Genomic DNA, 18,418 nt, shown 5'->3' on the forward strand with positions numbered 1-18,418 from the left:
CCAGTTCTCGTATGCATAAATAAATAAATCTTAAAAGAAATAACCATTTACAAACAATCTAGTATCTAAACTTTTTTCATTTGCTCAAAATGTTAAATTTTGAAAGTAAACATAACATTTGGCCCACTGAGAATCAAATAAAATTTTAAAAAAGGATTAAAGGCTAGGCTAACATCCTAAGAAAATGCCCTTAGGAGAGCTGAGATGGACTCAGCACAAACGCAAAACAGATTAATTCACTCTTTGACTCATTTCTCCAAACATTTATTGAACACCAACTATTTTATGAGAGCTGGGAATACAAAGACAAGAAATGCTTGCACTCCTTGAGCAAACTAACTGTGGAGAGCAATAATGCTGGTGCAGATTTGTTTTCTAGTCCCTTTTCCATATGGACAAAAATTCTTAGTGAGCAGCTAAAGTTAGGCGACTTCTTGAGCACAAGCCAGGCTGTCTGTTTACAGCGACCCTAGCGGGGTCGGCTCTTGGTTCCAGCTCGCAGAAGGAATACTCTGCAGGCCAGGCTCGGCTGGACGCTGCGCTAAGGCGCATTTGGAAACGTTGGGGGTCTCCCCAACCCTTAGGGGGTTCCCTAAGGTTAGGGCGCACATGGAAACGTATTCAAATTGCGCGCCTTGTCAGTGGCTTTCGCGGGCTTAAGTTTAAGGATCGCGGGCACCCGCGAGCCAGGCAGGGAACCCCGGCATCTCGCAACTGGGAATGTAAGAGGAGCTCCGCGAGCACCCCAGGTTAACCCCAGTTGGGAGCCTCTGGGGACACCTGCCCGCTGAGAGGTAGGCGCCAACCTTGGCCCGCGGCCGCCACTTCCTGGTTGGTTTGCCCTTAACTGACATGGCGGCCGGCACCTTCTTCCGGGCACACTGCGGCTGCGCAACCCCGTCGCCTGCCCGCCCCACCGCCCCTCCCTCCCTCCCTGCAGCCGACCTGTGCTGAAACCCGGGCAGTGAAGCTGGGGGTGAAGGGGGGTATAGGGGTTAGCCAAGAAAGACGAGGGCTTCGCGCCGTGTCGCTGTGTCCCCACCCTTCATTTGCCAGCACTAAGGCTACTCCAGTCCAGGCTGCTCTTTACTTGTCCCCCCCACCCCTCAGTCCCTGCCCAACATGATATTGACGAAAGCCCAGTACGACGAGATAGCCCAGTGCCTAGTGTCTGTGCCGCCCACCAGGCAGAGCCTGAGGAAGCTGAAGCAGAGGTTCCCCAGGTAAGTGCCCATCGCACCCCTCAGGCCTCTGCCTGCAGCAGCTGCCCTGGCAGCCCGGCCTGCCCTTAGGAAGCACGTGTCACACATCAGTGGGGAGGAGGTCGAGTGTCAGAGGTTAGGAGCTCAAGGAGGTGCACAGGTTTCTTTTACCTGCCTTCCACTGGAGACGCTTAATGGGTGAATCCCTGGGAGGCTCCCCAGGTCTTGCAATTAAATTCAAGTCAACAGATGTTTATTGGAAACTTGGTATGTGGTGGGTGCACATAGTTCCTGCTCCATCAATGTCTCGTGGTAACTTGATAGATGTTAGGAATGAAGGATGGGTGGCAGGGACCTCTCAAAGTGGAAGTGGGAACTGCAGACTCAAAAGGAGGAAATAGATGTCCTTTCAGTTAGCCTCAGGAAACAAACAAGGGAGCATAGGTCTAAAGGGGCTTGTTACTGTTCCATGGTGGGTCTAATGCAATTAAGTGACCTCAGGCATTCTCAGTCCGTCTGAGAGATTGGTACCCTATGGGTACCTTGTTGTTTTAATATTGGCATTGGAACAATCATATGCACACACATTCCAGGAGTATTCATACTTCCTCGCCGCCTCCCACCCCCCATATGCCTTTTTTTCCCCAGCAATTTTAGGATTGTCCTCCTTTAAAAAAAAAAAATGTTCATTTATTTATGCATAGAAAAACTGGGGTGTAGGCCAGAGGTGCAAGGGTGAGAGGATTCACCAGAGACAGAGTGGGGAGCAGAACAGGCAGATCTACTAAAATACACTGCCAAGGAGAGCAGCAGGTGGGACAGGAGCGGTCTGCTGTGCCATATATGGGTCAGCTCCCTGGCCAGGGATTGAACTCAGGCCCTTGCAGTGATAACTCTGAGACTTAACCCCTACACCACCAGGGAGACCCTCAAGGATTGTCCAGTTTTCTAAGGAAAGGACTTTAGGAAGTACATACTATAGATTTCCTCATTGAAAAAAAAAAAAAGTGAAACTGGGGCTCAGTCTAGGACAACCAGGATGCTTTATTTGTGATGTGTTAGAAGTATAGAATATTTATCTTCTCATTCAAGACCAAATCTAAACTCATACCATTTGTTTTGTGACACTGAGCAATGTTAGTCCCTAATGGAGAATTTTCTTATCCTTAAGAGGATGCCCTAAAACAGATACCACTGTAGAACTAGTTTCTTGTATAATTGATATTTTAAAAGTACAGATTGAGGCATAAATTAAAGGTCTTTAGTGACCTCAATTTTCCTTTTTTTTGAACATTTCATCAGTTTGTAAAAATTATTATTTTATTTTTTTTACATCATTTTTCATTTTTGTACAATATATGCATTTTCTTCTCGGTTAAATCCCCCGTGAAATTCCCACTACCATTCACCCGTGAACCATCACCATGGTGCCTTGTGCTCTTACCACTCCCTTCGCCCCCCCATGCAGAATATCTCTGGTTTATAGTTATCAGTTGACCTCAATTTTTCAAAGGACTCAGTTTTCCTAATCTGTTTAATGACATAATCTCCTTTACTATTCAAATTTAATTTGGGATAATATTTACTCCTTTATGGTTTTTATGAATTTCATTATGCTTGCTAACAAAAAAAATAACTAATTGGAATTTAATTTTCTACCATTCACTCTTGCCAATGAACAGTGAAATGGATGAAGAGTGGTCAGCTAAGGGACTAGGTAGATTTTACTGGGCAGCGGTAAGATAGCATACACACATATGAATTTTGCTGGGCTTTGTACTCATAGTCCCACTGTATTTTTGCTTCTCTCTTCCTTTTCCTCTTTTATGCTTTTTCTTTCTTTTCCATAGCAAATGCCTTGTTCTTTCCATAAGAGTAACTTCCCCCTATGCTTATCAACATTTATGATGGACAACCTTGTTTTGGGCTGCTGTGCTATCTTGTTTATTCTCTTATGTTCTTCTTTTTTTTTTTTTAGTTCATGATAGTATTTTTCACTTCTCCCAAATACCATTCAAGGAATATTTAACATTTCATCCATGAAATTTTATTTAGTGATACTGTACTGTTAATCTGCAAATGAAGAAATTTGCATTTGTAGAGGTTTAAACCTATAAATAACTCCCTGTACCTCAATAAACATAATTTGAAAAAAAAAAGTCATTAAGCAGCATGAGTAGGAATTCTATAAATGGTGTGATTTCAGAACTGGTTTCACAGTACTCATAATAGCATTGCCTTACTGTAGATGACCGTTGCAAAGAACTTGAACAACCTTTAGATTTGATAGTTCATTTTACCAGAGAGCCAGTTGGGTAAAGACCTAGAGATAATTTCTGGTGGTTCAAAAAGGTTAAGTGACTTGTCAAAAATCTCAGGGATGTTTAATAGTCAAACAATATCTAGAATACAGGTTTCTTGACTTTCAGTTCAGAGTTATATACTGAATTGCCCTGATTAGTTTTGTTAATAACAGCAGCAGCAATTATTTTTCCATGACTGGAATTCACATACATAGTTATAAAGAAATCGAAGTACTAATGTTTTAAAAAGTTGGTAAATTTCTTATTTTCCTAATTTTTAAAGCAAGTACATATTCAGTAAATAAAAGAAAAAAATATTCATAATCTTGTTAGTCCAGAAGATTGTTATTAATATTTTATGTATTTCCTTTTAGTCTTTTTTTCAGTGCAATACTGTCTCTGCTAATATGATTTTAGATCTTGCTTTTGAAATGTTGTCACATTTCTCATCTTTAAACTTTTTTACTGTTTGTTTATAATTTCCTATAATAACACATTCTAGATACACTATCCATTTTCTTATTTTTGAACATCAAGTTTTGTTTTTCTAATTTTCTGATGTTACTTTTGCAGCTATATAATGCCAAGCCTACTTATTTTCACACTTTGGATACCCTGAAGTTGGGAATGTCCTTATAACTCATTTTCAGACTTTATGGTCTCCAGATCTCTGTTAGTATTTGCCAAAATATAAATTAACTGAGAAGTTAAAAAATACTAATTAATTTAAAAATAATAATAAACAACCATTACATATTGACACTTTTATGATTATTAGTCATCATTTCAAAAAAGTAGTGAGAAAATGGCAGTGTTTTACACTTTTGCAAATTTCTTTATTGCCTGCCTTGGCAGGAGGGAATGCTTACCCGTCTCTACATTCAGCCTGTTTTCCTGTTTGGATTAAAGAATATGATGAAACTCTGGCCTTCATCAGATGCGTGGTTGGAAAAGGAAGAGTAATTTCAAATAATTGTGGATATTTTTGTTATTACATAAAACACAACAAGTGGTATTTTCTTAAAGGTTAATTGCAATGTGGAATGTGAAACCATATCAAGGAACTTTTCACACTGTGACATTGCAGTCCATTGGCCTATCTTGAACTTTGAGGGGATCTTCTAGTCATGCGTGATTTTATCATCATGCTTTGTTCCTTTGTAAAATGTCGGATGTGAGTTACAAATCTTCCAAATGTCACCTTTCATTACATAGTATCCCCCCAAAAAATCACATGTGCTAGTATCTCCACTGATCTCATCACAGAAGTCTAAGATTTGAAACTGTCAAGCTTATGGTGGTAGATACAGAGTTTTCCAATATTTGAATTTTCCCTTGAAAACTCCAATTTTGGCAACAAATACTATCGGTTGTTTCCCTTGAAGTGACAGGCTTACGTTGTTTATTTTTAAGAAAATGTCTGCCAGATATCCAAATCTGAATAATCATACTTTGTTCATCAGTCATTAAAATAAAAGTGGTGTTCCATAGAAAAAGCGCTAGTTTAGCTCTCAATTATACAAGTGCTTTCCTTGGAGCCAGGGTCATTTTCCATGGGAAGTAGATGCACTTTGTGCTCACTTTTTATTTTGTCATAAAGAACATAAAAAGGATGAGTATTCATGGATTGAGATTTAATAAAATCAGTAAGTGAATCATAAAATATTCTTACATGAAACTGGCCTTGTCCTGCTCTCCAAATATGTGGTGGTGAGCAGTACAATGATGCATAGGACAGTTGTTCCTCTTTGCTCAGGCACGGAAGTGTTGCCTGCCATTGGTGCAAATGTCATGTAGGAAAAGGCAAATCATGTCTTACTATTTCTACAAAAATAACTTTGATCTTATAGATCCCCTAAGAGGGGTGTCAGACATTTCAGGAGTATACACTTTGACAACCACTAGGTGTTTCTGATCAAAGAGTATTTATGCTTTGAAGGATTTTGAATTGTATTGACAAATGACTATAAATAAGACTTATTAATTGGTACTATTAGCCCTAGTGCCAATGTTTTATGGGAGCGTCTATCTCTACAACTTTTGAGGAGAATCATTATTTAATCTTTAATATGATTGATAAGTGTGACATCTCAATTTGCATTTTTTGTGATAGTGCATTGCACTTTTCCATAAATGTTTACCTATCATTTAATTTCTACTTCTTGAATTACCTGTTTGGTAGCCTTTACCTAATTTTCTAGTGTAGTGTTTGATTTTTTTTTTTTATTTATTTACTATGTTAAGGAAGTTGATCTTGCTATGTCAGATTTGGTGTAGATATTTCCTCAGGTGTTTGATTTTATGTATTCTGTTTTTTATGTACTTTAGATTTATGCTTTTTCTTTGTCTTTTTGCTTTTATGCCAAGGAAGACCTTTCCTATCCTAACATAATTTCACTTAATTTTCTCTAAGTGCTTTATGATTTACTTTCTTATTCTTAATTTTTTCATTTCTAGCTGAAATTTTTTTTAGAATGTGTTCAGAGATAAAGATATAGTTTAACTTTTTCCCAAACTTTATTGTTATTTTACACTGTGTCTTCCACTAGTTAGCCTCATTCCTCCATGATTTCCTTCTCCCTCCCTGAAATTACAAATCTATGTCTTTCCAAGTCATTACGTTGGTCCTTCTTTACTCTGGTATCAGAATCCACCAATTAAAAATGAAGGTCTAGGTCTTTGTGATGTGTCGTATTTTATAGCTCTCAAACTCACCCTCATTCTATTCTGTAGTTTTATAGTAATGAGCCCTTTTGCTCCAAGAACATAGAACATAGTCTATTTCATTCCTTGCTGAGGGCGTATTCATTGATTCGCATCTCTCGGCTTATTTACCTGACCATTTTATTCTGGTAGAAGCCTTCTGCCCAATCAGTTGTCACTTACAAGTTTATATTTTATATTATGTTTCCTGTATGCATACTACATCATACTACATATGTATTTTATTCTATATCATTCTTTCTTTATATGTGAATATATAAAGTTATTTATATCTATCTTCTTTTGAAATTAGTTTAAACAATATAAGTTTAAAATAACTATATGGGAAATTCCCATACCATTCACCCAGCTTCCCCTGATGTTAACATCTTTTAGAACCATAATACAATTAATCAATTTTTTCTTTAGTAGAGGTAACATTGGTTTACAACACTCTGTGTGTAGACTCAGAGGCATAGATTTCAGGCCCTTTCAGATATATGTTACCAACCACACCCAATGCTCAGGAATCCAAAGTTCTCCATGAAGGTGCATTGGGACCTACTCCCTTGTTCTCTTTACCTTCCCCCTCCTCCTCTGGTAGCCTCAGTTTTTACAGTTAAATTTCTGGGGTTTGGTTTTTTCTGACCCTTTATTTCTTTATATATTACAAATGAATGAAACCATCTGGTATTTGTCTTTCTCCTTCTGTCTTATTTTGCATGAACCCCTTTTACTCTATCCATGGTGTCACAAATAGCGAGTTTATATATATATAAAATATTATATATTATATAATATATTAATATGTATTATATTATAATATTTATATGATATATTATTATAATATATTATATATAAAATATATATATAATATCTCTCTCTCTATATATACACACACACACAGAGAGAGAATAGCTGAGAAGTGTTCCATTGTGTATATATACTACATCTTAATCCACTTCTCTGTCATTGGCACTTAGGTTGTTTCCACAGCTTGGCTGTTGTACATAGTGCTGCAGTGAACACAGGAGTGTTCCCATATCCCTTCAAATTAGTGTTCTTACATTCTTCAGGTAAACACTTAGGAGTGGACTTGCTGGATCCTTTGGTAGATTTATTTTTAACATTTTGAAAAGCCTGCATATTGTTTTCCAAGGGGATGGACCATCTCTTTCTTACCAGCAGTGTAGAGGGGTTCCCTTTTCTCCACCATACCACTACCTCTTGTTTCTGTTCTTATTTAATGTCGGCCATTCTCATGGGTATGAGGCGGTATCTCATTGTAGTTTTGATTTACATTTCCCTGATGGTAAGTGATGATGAACATGTTTTGCATGTCTGTTGGCCATCTGTATGTCTTTCCTAGAGAAGTGTCTGTTTAGCTCTTCTGCCCATTTTTGATTGGGTTAAATGTTTTTTTTTGTTGTTGAGTTGAATGAGTTCTTTATAGATCTTGGATATCAACCCCTTGTCAGATTAATGTTGTGCAGATAATTTCTGCCATTCAGTAAGGAGCCTTTTCTTCCCCCCCCAGTGTTTTAATTAATTAATTAATTTATTATTATTATTATTTTTAATATTTCATTTTATATAATCCTTACATCATTTTTCATTTTTGCACAATGTATGCATTTTCATTTTGGTTATATTCCCCATACAATTGCACCCCCCTTATTTTGACCCTAATCCTTTCTCTCCCCGCCCCGTTTCTTACACTGTGCAGAAGCTTTTTAGTTTGGTATAGTTCCATTCATTTATCTTTGCTTTTATTTCCCATGCTTTTGGATTCGAATCCCCAAAGACTTTCTGAAGCCAGTATCTCCCGGTGTTTTGGCTGTGTTTTCTTCTGTGTATTTTATGGTTTCAAATCTTTCATCCACTTTGAGTGAATTTTTGCTTATGGTGTGAAATTGTGGTCTAGTATCATTTTCTTGCATAGATTTTAATGTAACACAGGTAACTGATCTACAAACCTTTCGTGAACTTGGCTAGTTTTCCATGAAGGTCCTTTTTCTATCTAGGGCTACATATTAGATTTAGTATTTTTCAGATATGGTTTGGTAAGTGGGGTTCTTAGAGGAGATATATCTGTTGGAAATTCTTATACTAGTAAACTAAGAAGCCCTTTGGCACAGGTTTAATTTTTCCCTGAGTTATTTTGATGTACATTAGTTATTTAGTTGTCATTTGTGCCTATACTAATGAGCCATAAATCATGCTCTTGGTACCATAAATCTTAAAGTAAATACATCTCTTTTTATCCTATTGCTATATCTTTGCTCCTAGAGATCCTTGTTCCATTGTTTCTGATGTTGTCTTCATGTTTCTAAACATGATTTTTTGTGTTGGTCTGCAACATACCTACTGTAACCTACCTACTGCTTTCCCAATTATGGATCACAACACAGGCAACTGTTCACTCATATAAGGCTGTTCCTAGAGACAGGGATAGTCAAAACTTGTCTGACTGGGCACTGTGTACTTAAGCCAATATATACCCGCTTCATCTTCTTGAGATCTTTACCTACCTCTACCTGAGAACTGGAGTGAAGGCTCCCTCTGCTGTGTGTTTGCCAGTGTTGAACTTAGTGATTCTTGGTGTTGAAGCTAGGGGTCCCATCTGATTAGGAGTGGAGTAGCTCAGGAACTTAATTGGGACAAGCACAACTTAATTTTTACATTTATTTGGGAAGACTTAGTTTACTTTGGTGCTGTAATTGGCTGCGGTTAGTCTTTTTTCCCCCTAATGAGTCCCACCCATAGAGCATTTTAAGCTTTCTACCCATAGTTTTGTAATTCATTGTTTTTACTTCCTGTAACAATGTGTTCTTGGCTCTGCTGCTTTTTATCTGAGTCACAGTTGCCTCATCTGTAAAACGAGGGATGGATCTCCACAGTTAGATGAAGCAGGATTCAAACCCAGGCAGAGTCTGGCTCTAGATTCTTAATCTCTCTCGTTGCCTCTCATCGTTGTGTTCCTTATGGCTGCAGTGAGGATTAAGCATGTAATAAGGCACGTAAAACAATATGGTGGAGAGGTCCTGGTTAGTATTTAATGGATGGTAAATATGATTTTTGTTATTTTTAGAATTTAGTATATGATCTACAGTAGTAGAAATGTCATTTTTCAAAAGCTTTTTAACCCTAGATTCACTGATTTTTAAGAGTCATAATAGCACACTGCAATATATCATTAATACTGTACGCCTTGGCTGCCTATTGGCAAGAGTTGAGTCTCAAATTGTGCTCAATTTTCTATACTTTTACCAATATATGGTCAATTTGAATTCTAGAATAATGAGTGTGAATAACACATGAAGGGAGAAAAAATCTTTAATTGATCTGGAAGTCCTTTTAGCAACTTTTCCAAAGAAATATAATTAATTTACATGATATTCAAAAGTAACATGTACTCAGCAAATACATCTTGGAATATTTCTGTATTGATCATTATTGCAAATTGGAAAGTAAATTAGTCTAAAAATAAGTCGAGGAAAAGTATGATTATTTGATATATTTCCTTTAGTGATCTTTTATTTTTTTTATTCCATAAGATGTCAGGTTTTTATTTTGTTATTGGATTGTAACCTAGTTTTAAATACTCTTCTAGGAAAGTTATTGTGTTAGATGTATGTTCCTTTCACTTTCTAAAAGGAGTGCTTAGCTTTTATTAGATATTTGTGCCCCACTGGGTTTGCATAGTTCCAACAGTGAGATAAGCTTGAATTTCTGCAAAGGAGTATTTGAAGAAAACCTAAGATAATGTTATTTTGAGAAAATTGTACACGATGACTGTATTTCATATCAGTTTGAGGGGAAATTTTCATGTTATTAGATTATTGATTTTATTTTTAAGTTTCTCTTTAGGCACCAAACTCTAGTCTACTAAGTAATAACCTATACCAGAATGTTTGCTGGTATACTACAGAGGAATATATATATATATATATATATATATATATATAGAGAGAGAGAGAGAGAGAGAGAGAGAGAGAACTATATATATATATTTCTCTAGGAGAAAAATGTTCAATAGAGGAGGAGCATAATAATATTATTTGACTTCAACAAATTTTGGCTAAATTTACCATTATGTTTTTATTACATATATTGTGCAACTTTGGCATTCAGTTTAATTTTCCTTAAAAAAAAATAAGCAGCATACAAATACTTTTCTAGAGTAAGTATGAAAAGTGACCTTAATATACAGATGTCTGCTATGAAAATCTTAGGGGAGATGAGTGAAGGATAAATTTTCTTTTATTTTCAATTGTTTTTTGAAGAAAAATATTTTCGGATGTTTGATTCAAGTTCTCTTTCTCCTTCTCTTTCTGCTGTCAGATTGTTTTATAGTCAGTTGGTATACAGTGAACAAGCTAAAGGTGGCAGGATGGAGCTTCTAACTGAATGAATGTTAAGTTTCCATTTCTTTGGTGAACACAACAGACAACTGGATCCGGAATAGTTTGGTTCATGGTGTGAAATTAGTGAATAAAGATTTCTGGTTCTTGACTTAGTGTGGTGTTCAAATCATAACCTATCAATACTTGGTGTTTCAATGAGATAATTGAGAGCTCTGCAATTTTTCATCCAATGTCAAATATGAAAATATCTTAGGACTTCTATTATGTGCTTGAAATATTGAAATGCAATTGCTAAAATGTTTGACAGCTATTAAACTCAGAGTAATAACTTCAACACGATGGGAATAAATATTTTGAAGCAAAGAAAGTAGACAAGTAGAGGAAAGACTAAAGTAGATTCATGTCTCTTGATCCTGTAGCTTGGTCACATATGCCGAGTACTAGCTCCTTCCCGACTGAGTGCTGGCCCCTCTGTCTGGGGTAATTCTGTGTGAAGCCCAGGCTTTTCTGAAGTTGTCCTTGGAGCAGCAGTTGTATACAAGGTTGACACTTAAAGATATGAAGTGATTTTTCCTTATAAAGCTTTATTAAGATATAAGGTGACCATCCCTTCTTTTCCCTACATACCCCATCTTTATTTCTAATGTTTTGGTTATTGTTGAGCCCTGTCCATTGTTCCATGCCCAAGAAAGCATGAAATACAATCTCTGATCTTTGACATTTCTTTTTATATCTGGATTCATCAGGACTGAGCAATTTAGATTTACTTATTAAATTTCTACTAAAAAATAAAAGTCAAAATTTCAGCATTTCATAAATCATTCGTGCAAGTGTTGAGGTACTGAGCATTTGTAAAAATTATTATCTATCTAAATTATAGTATTTCGTTTTTGAAAAATATTTTTTATTGAGGTCCTATTGGTTTACAATACTGCATGTGATTCAGAGATACAGGTTTCACACCCCTTAGATGTATGTCACCAACCATACCCTTCATCCATAATACTCCACCATAGTTCATTAAGCCCACTACCCACCCTTTGCTATCCACCTGCCCTCCCCCACCCCTTCCTTCTTGGTAGCCTTAGTTTTACCGTCAGATTTCTGGGGTTTGGTTTGGTCTTGGTTTTGACTGACCCTTTGTTTTACTTCTCTACATTCCACTAGTGAAATCATCCCATATTTGTCTTTTTCTTCTGGCTTATTTCACTTAACATTATAATCTCCAGTTCCATCCATGTTTTCACAAATGAAAAGAGTTTATCATTGTGTGGGTTTATTAATAGCTGGGTAGTATTCCACTGCATTGTAGTAGTATTCCATTATAATGCCACATCTTCATAATCAACTCTACAGTCCGAGGACACTTAGGTTGCTTCCATAACTTGGTTATTGTGAACGATGCTGCAGTGAACATAGGAGGGCATATGTTCCTTTGAATTTGTGTTTTGTCTTTTTTGGTAAATACCGAGGAGTAGAATTACTGATCTTATGGTAGATCTATTTTTAATATTTTGAAAACCTTCCATACTCACATAGGGGTTGGACATTCCTACCTTCCCACCAACTGTGTACCAGGATTTCTTTTTTTCCACACCCTCACCTATACCTGTTGTTTCTGCTCTTTTTCATGTGGACCATTCTCAGGGAAGTGAGGTGGTATCTCATTGTGTTTTAGATTTGCAATTTCTTGATGATAAGTGATTAAAATGTTTCATGTGCCTATTGGCTCTCCATGTCTTTTTTAGAGAAAAATACACTTTTGTCTATTTAGCTCTTCTGCCTATTTATTGATTGGTTTACTGGTTTTCTTTTTATTGAATTGTATGGATGTTTGAAATGTTTTTATAGATCGTGAATGTCAGCACCTTGTCTTGTGTATGATGTGCAAATAATTTCTGCCATTCAGAAAGCATGTTTTCTTTTCAGTGATAGTTTCTTTTTCTGTGCAGTTTCTTGTAGTCTCCTTTGTTTATTTTCACTTTTGTTTCCCTGCTGTTGGAGTTGAATTCCCAAAGACATTCTGAAACGAGTATTTATGTGTTTCAGGTCTTACATCCAAGTCTTTTATCCATTTGAGTTAGTTTTGGTGTATGGTGTGAGATAGTGTTCACAATGAATATAATGTACATTTTTATTATCATTGACCATAGTTAGTGACTTCTTTGAAGACACCAGAGTAGAAACACATTGAGTTTTGTGGTAAGCCACAAGGATAACTTACCTTTCTCTGAAAAATGGAATGTACTATGTAGGATAGATTCAATTATGTAAAATTGTTGGACTCAGTGCTGTAATTCTGTACCTTTAGAGAGCTCTGAGCAGTTATGACTAATAAGTAGAAATTTCTGCAGACAAATGAAAGGGAAAATCATATGGATGTTTGAAATGTTTCTGTTCATGTAAATCAAAGAAAATTGTATATTTGAGTACTCTGAACTTCTAAATCATAACACTCCTAACAAATAGATACATAGGTAGATTATTAAGTAAAATAAAACCCTTCCTCATCCTCCTCCCCCTCCAAAACTCTGATGTTTCCTTTCTTTTTGAAATAGACCTAGCAGACCTTTGATATTTATGAGGGTAATCTCTTAAGACTGTTGAAAATCTCCAAATATACAGTTAACAGTACATCAGATGGCAAAAGGCTATAAGCTTTTGGATGCAGGTATTTGGTTAAGCTCACTTACTGGCTAATTGACTTGCTGCTTTCTCAAATCAACATAGAGTTATGAAAATTCAGATTTCTTCCCAGCAAGTTTGTGAATTTCTGTTTGTTGTGAATATATTGATGTCTTTTAAATACTCAGAACTGTTATGTTTAATGTAGAAATGCTGTGGATACCCAACTCCCACTTGAGGATGAATAGCTGTGTGAAAGTTCTCTGTGGCTTGTCATTTATGTCTGTGCCACCTCATAGCCTCCTAAGATCCTTCATATAGTTGGTATCTAATACTTGTTGGGGAAGACTTGTTGGGGATGGAGGGAGGTTAAGATTCTTCGTAGGTGGCTTCCTCTGTAGATGGGATCTGGAAGGAAGGAGTATTGTTTAAATGCATCTTCTACAGACACATGAAATTAGATTGATGATTTATTTATTTCAATTTTTTGTTTGTCTACAACTCTTTCAAGCTGGTATCATCATTTGCTTAAACTGTATTAGTCTGCTATTTGCTTTTGGCTGATAATATTGGTAGGGAAAGCAAATAAAATTTGAAATTAACTTGCACTTCAAGCCCCATTTAGCTAAGATAGTAAATGGTCTGGGGATATGAGAGAGACTGTTCGTTGTACAGCTTTAAAAACCCTACTGATAAGACCTGGCAATGCTACCTCAATAAAAAATAATATAATTGAAGAAAACTGAAAAATAAACCTCTGGTTAGGAAGAAGTAAGCTTGTGCAAATATAATCAAGGTAAAATATTATTAGCTTTTTAGATAGAATCATTCACTTTGTGACAGACAAAAATTGAACTACCATCTCCTTTTAACAAATAGAATATTTTGATGTTATTTTAAAAAAGCCAACAGACTGTGCTGCCAGATATGACAAGTAGCTCACAATCATTTCTTTCTTTTTTTATTTAAAGATTTATTTTTATTTATGTATGCATACAAGAGCTGGGGTGTAGGCCAGAGTTACAGGGGGTGAGAGGATTTACCAGAGACAGAGTGGGGATCAGAACAGGCAGATTTTACTGAAATACACTGCTGAGGGGAGCAGCGGGAGAGACAGGAGAGGTCTGCTGCGCCATGTGGATCAGCTCCCTCTCTAGGGATCGAACTCATGCCTCAGTGGCTGGTGATAGCTTGATAGTGTTGAAAATTAACCCCTATGCGGCCAGGGAGGCCCACAAACAATCAATTTCTTAACTGATAAAGTTAACATTTAGATTCTTACATCCTGAAAACAACAAAAATATATATTAGGGTGAAAATACATTTAATGTCTAATTTATAATTTTTTGAGGTTTTATTTGTACCTTGGTAAGCATCACCAGAATTCTTCAAGTGCAGAACACAAAAGCTTCTCCAGAGAACTTGCATACTGCTCTTTTGTTTCAGATTCCATGGCTTACAAAGTGTTGGGTTAAGAGAGCAATTAGAGGGCCACCCTTGTGGCGCAAGGGGTTAAGACGCAACCTATGAAGCTATCTGCAGCCACTGCAGCACGAGTTCAATCCCCGGCCAGGGAGCAACCCACATGGCACAGCAGACCTCTTCTGTCTCACCCATTGCTCCCCTCAGCAGCGTATTTCAGTCAGTCACCCTGTTCTGTTCCCTACTCTGTCTCTGGTGAATCCTCTCACCCCCCATGCCTCCGGCCTGTACCCCAGCTCTTGTATGTATAAATAAACAAATCTTTTTAAAAAAAGAGAGAGCAATTAGAGATCAGCTAGTCAAATTGCTTAATATTATTTTGAGTTGTTAGAAAGTCATGACTTTTCCGACAACCCAATAGCTGCAGACAACCTAGGGAGAGGAGCCATCCAGCGGTATGACCAAAGTACCAAATCTGGAGGAAAAACGCTCCCTTCCAGAGATCACGGACTGCCATCCTTCCATTTATCAACAAGAAGTGAAGAAATGAAGCTGGCCTGGTTGGGACTGTGGCAAAGTGAAAGAACAGTTGTGTGCACCAACAGAACAGCTGCCATGTTCTGCTACCTTCTATTGCCATGCAGCAATGTGGGCCCAGAGCTACTAGATCGGCTCCTCTCTAGAAGGCAGTTTTAGATTTGAAATTTTTAGGAAAAAAACTCAAGCTTTAAATATTGTCAATTTGTTTGATTTTTTTAAAACACTGTGGACCAACAGTTTCCTCACGAAACAGAACAAGTCTGTGGGCTGAATTTGGCCCGCTGCTAATGGGTGCTGGAGCTGACTCTTTCCAGTTTGTGAGAGCTGATTGTGAACATCTCCCAGCTCTACAAACTGATCTCATCCATAGTTTAAAAGCAGCTATTGGGCCTCCTTGTTGGTGTAGGGGTTGTCTCAGCGCTGTCACTGCTCAGGCCTGAGTTCCCAGCTCCTGGCCAGTAAACTCACCCACACATGGCGCAGCAGACCTCTCCTGACTCGCCCGCTGCTCCCCTCAGCAGTGTATTTCAGTAAATCCAACTGTTCCGCTCCCCATTCTGTCTGTGGTGAATCCTCTCACCCTCCCATACCTTTGGCCTACATTCCAGATCTCGTATGCAAAACAAATAAATAAATCTTAATAAATAAGTAAATAAAATCAGCTATGATGGAAGTGTTTACACCACTGAAATTGACAGGTATGACAAACCTACCTCATTCCTTCACTCCCTACAGCCACCAAAGGCATTTGTTAGGGCCCTCACATCACTGCTAATAACCATCACCAGTTTGAGACTTTGCATTACATGTTATGAACCTGTGGCATGTCTTTTCCAGAATTTTGTTAACCCAACTTATTCTGAATTTTATCATTCTCCTATAGAGGTAAATTAGTATCCACAGATGCTATCTCTCCATCTTTATTCTTAAAATATTTTTGTGAGTGCTGGATTTTTTTTTTCCCCTTGCTTAAAGAGATATGCGTTAGAATTATATATATTTTTTCCCTTTTCTTTTCTTACATCATTGTTCTGCCTTCAGGTGTATCCCCTAGTTCTCCCACCATGATAGCACCGGCGAATCATCACCACAGTGCTTTGTGTTCTTCCTCCCCTGTTTGGCTTCTTTCCCCGCTCCTAACCCCATGCTGTTTGCCTCAAATCTATGGTCAGCATCCAAGTTTTGTCTTTTTCCTGACCCTTTGTTTGGCTTTCCTACATTCCACCTATAAGTGAAACCATTTGATATTTTTCTTTCTCCCTGTGACTTGTCTCACTGAGCATAATCCTTTCCAGTTCTATCCGTGTTGCTGCAGATGCAGATGGCATGAGTTTATCTTTTTTGATCACTGAGTAGTATTCCATTGTGTACATGTATCACATTCTTGATCCATTCATCCGTTTTGGGGCATTTAGGTGATTTCCATATCTTAACTATTGTAAATAGTGCTGCAGTAAACAGGAGAGCAGGTTTCCTTTTGAATTAGTGTTTTTGTCTCCTTCGGGTAGATTCCTAGTAGTGGAATCACTGGGTCATACGGTAAATCCATTTTTAGTGTTTTGAGAGTGCTACACACAGCTTTCCATAGTGGCTGGACCAGTTTGCATTCCTACCAGCAGTGTAAGAGGGTTCCTCTTTCTCCAGAATTCTATTCTTAAACCTTAATAGTGCTAGTAGTATATTTTAGATATTATGATAATATCATAATGAACATTTGCTTGAGTTGAGCTAAGAAAATGGTTCAAAAAAAAAAAAACCCAAATACACATATCTCATCTAGGAAAATTAATCCTTTTCAAAATAGGTTAATTAGCTAAATTTAGGGATGTTTCAGTGATTCTTCACTATCTGTAGAATTAAGAAATGCCCTAGTGGTATACCTGAAGGTTTATCACATCAAATCATTTTTAGAAAAACTTCATGTTAACTGTTACATTTTCAAATGGCACTGCTATAAAAACTAAATAAACTACCTCTGCAGGAAAAGACAATGGGAAGATAACCAATTGATTACAATTTACTTAGTACAGCTTTATAAGGACTCAATTAACACATATTCAAATATATTTCTACTTCTATAGTATCAGTCATATGACAACCAATTAAAACAGAAGCGAACAACAATACATTTAATAATGTTAGGTGAGGATATGTGCATTTTAGAATGGTAAGTGGAATTCTCTGTGGGTATGGGTCCACCTCAGTGGGCTGGCCAGGCATTGAGTTTGGCAATTATCATAGCCTGTGCTTGACCTTGGGTGGTTTATTTAGCTCTCTCTGCTACTAGTTAATTATTTTATAAATCGATAGCAGCAAAACCCTATTATTGTGGACTTCAGGAGTCTGTTCAGTTTTTTGTTGTCGAGGCAGTTTTATATATTGGTTTAAAGAACTTGGACCTGAAAATAGACATCTGCTCTCTGGCTTCACGACTTAGTTGTGGGGTGACCTTGAGTAACTTTTTTCACCTCTTGGTGACTCAGTGTCCTTATTTATAAAATGGAATAGTACATATAAAATGATTAGCACAGATTCTGATACTGTGCTGTATCAGAATATTTTGCTGCTGCTGTATTGTTACCATTATTGATTTAAGGAGGCTTGTTGCACTGACATTAATGCTTATAATGATCAGATTGAGAATATTAGAACTGAAAATATTTTACATAAGACCAGCCTTTTTATTTTCTAGGTTTCCAAAGTATATAATGAATAGATACATATATGATGATGGCAAATGGACTTATCTAGATTTAGGTTTAGATTGATTTCTGTCCCCCCCCCCCATACCCAATATGAATGGTTGTGTAATGTGATTATTGCCTAAAATAGATTAAGTGAGAATGTTAAAAGCTGACATTTTAAAATATTTTCCTTTCTAATTACTCTTCTCAAATGCACCCTCCCCCCATATTTGGAAGTTCTTTTATATTCTTGCTTCACTTCAATAGCAAGGTGTTGATGAATTTATGTAGTAATATGGGTGAATACTTGATACTTTTTTTTGGAGTCAGGGTTCTGCACCAGAAGTAGGAGGTTTTGTAGGATACCCCAGATCATCACAGGAGTGTGCACATTGATTTTAGTGTTCAATACAAGTATTAATAAATTTGAAGAATGAGTTGCTTTTAAAACAACCTTAAAATCTATCTCATTCCTAATACTGACTATGAAAAGACCTGGGGGTAAACACAAAGCAATTGCATAAACTTTTTAAAGAAAATAGATATATTGTTCCTTAAGGCTTTAGTTTTCA

The 18,418-nt window shown here is 36.9% G+C and overlaps 1 protein-coding gene across 6 annotated transcripts in view; it reads left to right on the forward strand.

The window, feature by feature from the left end:
• Positions 1–1,122: 1,122 nt before the first annotated feature.
• CDIN1 (CDAN1 interacting nuclease 1) overlaps positions 1,123–18,418 on the forward strand; it is a gene marked incomplete at both ends in the record, with an annotated part of 207,844 nt that continues 190,548 nt past the window's right edge. For all 6 annotated transcript variants that reach the window (XM_084241352.1, XM_084241353.1, XM_084241354.1 and 3 more), the window contains one exon: positions 1,123–1,223. In XM_084241352.1, coding sequence (XP_084097478.1) covers positions 1,123–1,223 — 101 coding nt within the window. The remainder of the gene's footprint in view (positions 1,224–18,418) is intronic.

Source organism: Talpa europaea, assembly GCF_964194135.1.
Source record: "Talpa europaea genome assembly, chromosome: 8".
Taxonomy (NCBI): Eukaryota; Metazoa; Chordata; class Mammalia; order Eulipotyphla; family Talpidae; genus Talpa; species Talpa europaea.